The 8,070-nt window shown below is 40.4% G+C and overlaps 1 protein-coding gene across 2 annotated transcripts in view; it reads right to left on the bottom strand.

Annotated features, from left to right (window-relative positions):
* Window positions 1-5,373, bottom strand: part of si:dkey-38p12.3 (rho guanine nucleotide exchange factor 15) — a 16,541-nt gene extending 11,168 nt beyond the window's left edge. The window contains exons 1-2 of one of the 2 annotated variants that reach the window (XM_034856371.1): window positions 5,052-5,373; window positions 1,619-2,101 (exon numbers count right to left, since the gene is read on the bottom strand). In XM_034856371.1, the coding sequence (XP_034712262.1) occupies window positions 1,619-2,045 (427 nt within the window). In that variant the 5' untranslated portion in view covers window positions 2,046-2,101; window positions 5,052-5,373. Of the gene's footprint in view, window positions 1-1,618; window positions 2,102-5,051 lie in introns of those variants that run through there. The other variant, XM_034856370.1, reaches the window with a different exon arrangement.
* Window positions 5,374-8,070: the final 2,697 nt, after the last annotated feature.

The following is an 8,070-nucleotide window of genomic DNA, read 5'->3' as shown; positions in this document are numbered from 1 at the left end:
CTTGGCATTCTCTTGATGAGCTTCAAGAGGTAGTCACCTGAAATGGTTTCCCAACAGTCTTGAAGGAGTTCCCAGAATTACTCAGCACTTGTTGGCTGGTCCAGCTCTCCACAAACCATCTCAATTAGGTTCAAGTCCAGTGACTGTGGAGGCGCAGCACTCGATCACTCTCCTTCTTGGTCAAATAGCCCTTGCACAGCCTGGAGGTGTGTTTGGGGTCATTATCCTGAAAAATAAATGATGGTCCAATTTAACCCCTTAATCTTAATCTTAAACACTCTTAATCCCGGATGGGATGTCGCATGTCGCAGCAGGATGCTGTGGTAGCCATGCTGGTTCAGTATGCCTTCAATTTTGAATAAATCCCCAACTGTGTCACCAGCAAAGCACCCCCACACCATCACACCTCCTCCTCCATGCTTCACGGTGAGAACCAGGCATATAGAATCCATCCGGTCACCTTTTCTCCGTTGCACAAAGACACGGTGGTTATCTCAAACTTGGACTCATCAGACCAAAGCACAGATTTCCACTGGTCTAATGTCCATTCCTTAGGTTTCTTGGCCCTAACAAATCTCTTCTGCTTGTGGCCTCTCCTTAGCAGTGGTTTCGTAGCTGCTATGTGACCATGAAGGCCTGATTCGCGCAGTCTCCTCTTTAACAGTTGTTCCAGAGGGTCTGCTGCTAGAACTCTGTGTGGTAATCATCTGGGTTCTAATCTGAGCTGCTGTTAACTTGCAATTTCTGATTTATGAAGTTATCCTCAGCAGCAGAGGTGACTCTTGGTCTTCCTTTCCTGGGGCGGTCCTCATGTGAGCCAGTTTTGTTGTAGCGCTTGATTGTTTTTGCAACTGCACTTGGGACACATTCAAAGTTTTTGCAATTTTCCGATCCGACTGACCTTCATTTCAAGTAATGATGGCCACTCGTTTCTCTTTACTCAGCTGATTGGTTCTTGCCATAATATGAATTCTAACAGTTGTCCAATAGAGCTGTCAACTGTGTATAACCTGACTTCTGCACAACACAACTCTATTAATAAGGCAAGAAATTCCACTAATTAACCCTGACTAGGCCCACCTGTGAAGTGAAACCCATTTCAGCTGAGTACCTCATAAAGCTCATTGAGCGAACACCAAGGGTTTGCAGCACTATCAAAAAAGCAAAGGGTGGCTACTTTGAAGAAACTAGAATATAAGACATGTTTTCAGTTATTTCACACTTTTTTGTTAAGTAGATATTTCCACATATGTTCATTCATAGTTTTGATGCCTTCAGTGATAATTTGCAATGTAAATAGTCATGAAAATGAAGAAAACGCATTGAATGACAAGGTATGTCCAAACTTTTGGCCTGTACTGTATGTGTGTGTATATATATATATATACACACACACACACACACACACACACACACACACACACACACACACACACACACACACACACACACACACACACACACACACACACACACACCAACAACAAATCTATAGTACAAAACATTAAAATAATATAAAAAAAAGAATATGTGGAATATATTCAAAAGATAAATACTAGAGCAGCAGCAGAAGCCAAAGACAGAAACACTAGTTTAAAAAGTGTAAAACCCCCTGTACCTGATCGACCTCCTTCCACACTGATGGGGTCCCCATCCTCTAAACTCCCACCCTTCTGCTTCTGAAGGGTGCGGCTCCTCTTAACAGGCAGCGGAGGCGCCTTCTCTCCGCTAACCTGAAGCTGCAGATTGGCACGGCTTGGTTTGGGCCGTACTGTAGGCGGCCTTTTGGGCCGTTTAATTGGCCTGAAGTCTGCGTTTCCATTGGTGGGCTGTTGTTCCCCCGGTTCATTCAAATCATTTATGCTAAACTTGCTCACAATCCTCTTGATCTTTCCTTCAGAAAGCCTCGTGCTGATGCCACTGTCTCCCTGAGGAGGGGAGCTGGTTTGAGGTGTCGGTTTCGGAGGGATCTCTAGTCTCAGTTTGGGCTCAGGTTTGAGGGGTTTAGGCGACAGGGGCCGTTGGGATGCTTCCTGGACAGACATGGTAGCTGGTGTTTACACCCAGATACTGACAAGTCAGGTCAAAGAGAGCATGTCACCTGATGAGAAAGGAAGAGAAAGTTTAAAACCACTTTTATATCATATCAAATTTAATGTCTACATTATTAAAAGCAACATTTCTTGTATTTTGTGCCTTCATTAGACCATAGAGAGCTAACATGGAATGGGGGAGAAAGACTTCAGTTGGGGATGTAGCGGTTCCATAGCGGATTAGTGGCTCCCAACCTTTTTATCTTGCAATTACTTTAAAAAAGCACAGCTCATTATAATTATAGTCATTTTCTGTAGCTGAAAGAAAACACAATGTAATAAACACTCAATTCAATATTTCCTTTACAGTATAATCCTATAATCAGACTTTGCAGCTCTATACTACAAATCCCCCACTGCAGGGCCTCAGAGGAAAATGAACTTTGCACTGTAAGGAGCCAATTCATTTCTGGTAAGAACACATTCCCACAAAGAACACAAGGTAATGTCAAACCAGCTGAGTAGCTGAGTCTGTTTTCTGCACTACAAAGGCACACAGTAAAGGGAAATAAAGCTATGACTAGTAGAGATAATGGAAGTTTCCATTGTAAAGTTCCCTAGTAACTTGTTTATGCCTTTACTGCTGTAATGGCCGGATTGGCTCATCAGTATCAAAACAGGGATCCCAATCAAACACAAGGTTTCCGTTTCAGAGAAGATTGCTGTGAGTAAGAGTCAGCCATTGGAAACTATTCTCAAATGTAATGTTAATACAGCTTGGACTTATGTGTAAAGAACACAAATACAAATGTCAATTCTTCTTTGGCTTGCTGTTAATTCATATGTATTACCTACTACCATTTTGAACAGTAGTGTATGTATGATTCATAATGACACACGGCTGTAATTCAATTAATAGTTAACCACTGTTTCAATACAAAAGTGCAATTTAAATCACTCCACCCTGTTTGGTACACCTGTTTACTATCTCATGTGCAACATTGTCTGAAAACTTTACATAGATGTCCATGTTTTGAAAATAAGATCTCTAAGAATCAGAATCAGAAATACTTTATTGATCCCCGAAGGGAAATTCTGTTAAGTGTGTGCTGCTATCTCTTGTTCACAAAAAACTAAACTCATAATTAGGAATAAATGTATTTACAAATGTACAAACACTGACACTTGTGACTGCCGTAAACCCGACACAGATTCCATCCTTTAAAATTCAAACACTGTTTCCTCATACTAAGCACTCTAGTCATTCAAATGAAGCCTGTAAAAATATGTGGCCTATAAAAAGAAATGTGATGACTGTAAAGTTAAGTGCAGTTTCCAATCTGGGCAACCAAAAGTCCGTGCTGCAGATTATTCTCACCGTGTACAACAGCTGATGCAATACCAAACCAAAAGAGGGTTAGTCATCTTCTGAGTCATGCAGAAAACACTAGTGCACTGCTTTGTGTGACTCTATGAATAATGTTGCGTGTAGCCGCATGCATTGAGGATCACACACGCACCATTGAAGGGCAAAAAAACAATTCTAATTGACAACTAATGTTGTGATCATGTTTTGGATTAATTAAATAATTACTCAGTCTATACATGTTTAAAATAATAACAGATGCCAGTAAGCAGCTGACATTCATTCAAACCCCGAGTATTTATATTTTAGCCACGCTATCTGCATTTCTAAAGGGATATTGCTTGTCTACCGGACCAGACAACATTTATAAGAAATTAAGATGAAATACTTTGTTACCATATCAACATAACTGATTGCAATGTGTCTTAGTTAAGAGTGGTGCCTGCAACCAGCAGGTAAACAAAAGCATCACAGACAGCAATCCACTTTTTGGGCTATTGACTTAGACTCTTTTGCACACAGCTCACTCACGTCAACAACACTCAACCAGTAGAGGTTTGTAATTGAGAAAGCTGGTCGGACCAGTTTAGATGGGAAGTACAGTAAGCATTAAATTGTAGGTGTGTGTGAATGTGTGCGTGTGCGTGTGTGTGTGCGTGTGTGTGTTTCAGGTCTTTCCAGGTTTTGCTTTTGGCCCTCAGGTTATTACCATTGTCCACAGGATGACATATAAACCTCGAACAGGAGGGTGAGTACACTCACAAAGCACTCTTCTACACAGTGGGGATAACACATTAGGATTGTGTGTTAATGCACTTATAGAAGTGAGAGATTAGACTTCAAAATTCCCTCCTGACTTTCTTTCAATCAGCCCCAACCAGACTTCACTTCTCTTCTGTCACTCTTTGCTCTGTTGACCTGGTTAGGTCAATAGCTACATCCTCCAGTCTACTGCACCCTAAAAACACTAAGGGTGGGTCAGTGGGCCACTCATTCATTCCACTAAGTGTATTTGTCCTGGTAAGTCCAAGACCTATCAGAGATGGTGTGATCCCTTAAATCAGACTAGCTAGAGAACAATCCTTAAGTGCTTGAGGGCTCCATTAACACAATGTTTGTGTGTGTGTGTGTGTGTGTGTGTGTGTGTGTGTGTGTGTGTGTGTGTGTGTGCGTGTGCGTGTGCGCGCGCGCAAAGTATGCCATCTGCTCTGGACAGGAATGGGTAGGGGGGCTTTAAGAGAGCTACCATTACAATACAAGTTATGTGTATGTAAGCTCCACGTTGGCCAGGAAGGGGGGACGGAAAAGGTGTGTCGGGAAGGAACACTCACTCACTCACACACACACACACACACACACACACACACACACACACACACACACACACACACAGTTCTAACTTAGGCCTAATAGCGCTGTTACCTACCTTAACAAAATGGTAAACGTGTCAAGTGATCAACTACAACAAGATTTTCTACAGTATTGCCTAAAGGGTTAAATACTTACTTTTCAGTAGGACAACGTCACTCGGTTTTCATATGGGAACAGGTGCATCTAGACTCAATCATCAACATCAACCAACCCACACCTGCTACATTACCAATAATGAACTAATCTCGCTTAAAACATAAATTAGGTGAAAGAAAACTCACCAATGTTAAGCAGACATGTTTCTGAATCCTTCTCCTGTGGATCGGCTCTAGTGTTGGCAATCCAACATGGTCAGCTGTGGCCAGAAAACACGCTTTAGGTTCAAATCGGTCCGGGGCGCAGCTACGCTAGTGTACACTACTTTAAAAACATTCGTCGTTAAATATACTGTTAAGAAAAATGATCCAGAATGTAAAAGCAAACCGGTTTGGTTCCTTTTTGTTCCTCTGACAGCGTTGTGTGAGCACCCATCGTCCCCCTGTTGTCTCCTTTGTTACCAGCAGCACGTATGAGAGGAGAGGACTGGAGGTAGGGGTGGAATAACCCCCCCGAGGTTGTTGCGACTCAAACCCGCTCACACCACCAAGTCACACGCAGTAAGGGTTAGAACTTCCGGGAGGACTTTCAAAATAAAATAGATTGAAACAAGGAGCTAAAGGTAAATACCTAGAATATTGAAGAAACCAGCTTTCTGAGCAACGATCCTCTTCTGCCGAGTTGTTAGACAAATGTTGACTAGAGAAGTTGGCCAATGAGCATTCCTCCATATGGAAACGAGAATCAGAATCAGATCCAGAACCAACAAAACCAGTGTAAGGTTTAGAAGCTGAGTTAATTCATATGTTTACTCCCTTAAAGAGTGATCCACCACCACATATCGAACCCTCACGTTACACCAGCTTTCCCCCCAGGCAGTCAGAAGCACAACCCCTCCTCTCCTTCTCCCTCTATAAAGACTTGTGTCCAACAAAACCCCCAAAACTGGAAGTGCACCTCATCGTGTTAATTTATCTTGATTGTTATATGTTACTAGATACATTTCTCTTTAGTCATTTTCCATATTACTATGTTAACGTTATATTTCTGTCTGTCATAATTCAATTCTAAAATTAGTGGGTGACAATATAGATTTTTCTGTGTTTGTATTTTAACAATTATTGTTTGGGTTTAGTGGTAGCCAATGTGGTGGATTTTAACATTTGTTTTACATCTTTCATATGTTTTATGTATTTTGTTTTCTGCCTGGGAGTTAATTTCAGTTAAAGTTAAAAATCTACTGATTATAAAAGTAACACCTCTGACAGGGAATATATTACCGCGTGATATAGTGCTGGTAACTACAGAATAAAGATAAAATAAAGAGATTTCTTCACACGTTTATTTACACATAACAACAGAATTATGAATTCTATCCACGTATGTTTCTGCACGAGATTCCCAGTTGACTGAAATCATTACAGTTTGCATTTGATGTAAAACTCCTGCAACACAGAGTTTATAGAAAAGACCTATTAATCTATTTGTGATTTGTTTCACTCATGTTTTGCGTGACTGAACCTTTCATTTTTATATGTTAATAAATGTATTTTCGTTCGTTTTGTTTTATTTTATTTTCAAAATAAGAGTTATTATTTTGAAAGCCAAAAGTTACTTCCTGGGTGTTTATTGTACGCTTCATGCATCTCTGATCCTATCTGCAGTGGCTACAATCACCATAAAATAATTTTTTTTTTTATTTTGTGGTTGGTATTGCAAAAGTATTATATTGAGTTTTATTTGTGTGTTACTTGAAAGTCCTTGCATGTTTCAGTAGTGAACGAATTGCTGATAGCATTTTTTTTTCTTTATTATATTTTAATGTGAGACAATTCAAGGACCCACGAGTGATACAAGACATAAACAGTCACACAAAAGAAACAAAAAAACAAATCAGAGAGTTAAGTCAAACAAAACTAGCAGTTTCAGTGCAAAATGAAATATTCCATGTGCTTATTCAGTCCCTTTTCAAATTCCTACCCCTATACATATTACTCTAATACATTCTTCTTTCAGGTATAATTCTAATGGGGACCATTCCCTTACAAAAACATCAAGCGTATTTCTAAGTACATGTGATAATATCTCCAATGGCAAAATGGAAATACATTTTCCACACCACAGTGTAATGGTCGGAGAATCCTCGTTATGTAGTATTGTGAGGCTTGCAGCATGCAAAGCAACTCTGCGAATGGACCTACGATCCTAATTGGCATCCAGTCCCAGTACAAAATGGATTTAGTGGAATATCAAACCTAAAAATGTTCTTAATCTTGTTTTGGACCAATAGCCAGAAACTCTAGATATTTGGACATGACCACATTAGATGTCCATAAGTGCCAAAGCTATTTTTACATTTTACACTTAATGATGAGCACATTGGGTCATATTTACAGCAAACAGCAGGAACAACATGCATTCTGTGGACAATCTCATAGTAAGTCTCATTTGATTTATTAGAACGTGTAATTTGTTTTGCATTCAACAAGATCCTTTTCCACATCCTCTCATCCAGATGGGATCAAAAATCTTCACTCAGGAAGTTTTACTATTGATTGGAGGGATGGTGACAAACATTTCAGAATAAATATAATTTAAAAGTTGTATCTTTTCAAGCGGATTTGCATTCAAACCATCCATATGTGTTGGTATAGAATGATGGAAATAGCTCTTAAACTGTAACTAACGGACAAATTGTGTCTGAGGGAGCTCAAATTAGATCCCATCTGAGAAGAGCTCTTGTATTTTAAGACCCCAGCCTTGTTCAATGTTTCAAACCCACATCTAAACAAGACAATTCAAAATAAGGATTGCAGACAATAGGCCTGATTTGATCTGATGTCAGATTCCTTCTTTCCCTTTTGAACAACCCATTTTCAAGATCTGATCTAATCCGATCACCAAAATCCGATCAGTTTACCTTTGAACAACTGGCTCCTTGATAATGGGCTGTTCAAAAGGGAAAGGAGGAATCTGAAATCAGATTAGATCACGGAATCTAATCATAGTTTTAAATCTGGATCAAACCTTCAGTTTGGGTTGTTCACAACTTGTCAGTAGGATTTGGATAACTTTGATCCAAAAAAAAACCCGATTATGCTGATCCCAAGGGGGGGGGGGGGGGGGGGGGGGGGGGGGGGGGGGGGGGGGGGGGGGGGGGGGGGGGGGGGGGGGTAGAGAGAGGTGTAAGAGTTCTAGGTTCTA

Source organism: Etheostoma cragini, chromosome 19 (assembly GCF_013103735.1).
Source record: "Etheostoma cragini isolate CJK2018 chromosome 19, CSU_Ecrag_1.0, whole genome shotgun sequence".
Lineage (NCBI taxonomy): Eukaryota > Metazoa > Chordata > Actinopteri > Perciformes > Percidae > Etheostoma > Etheostoma cragini.
The sequence above is the reverse complement of the archived record's forward strand: the minus strand, read 5'-3'. Positions and strand labels throughout refer to the sequence as shown.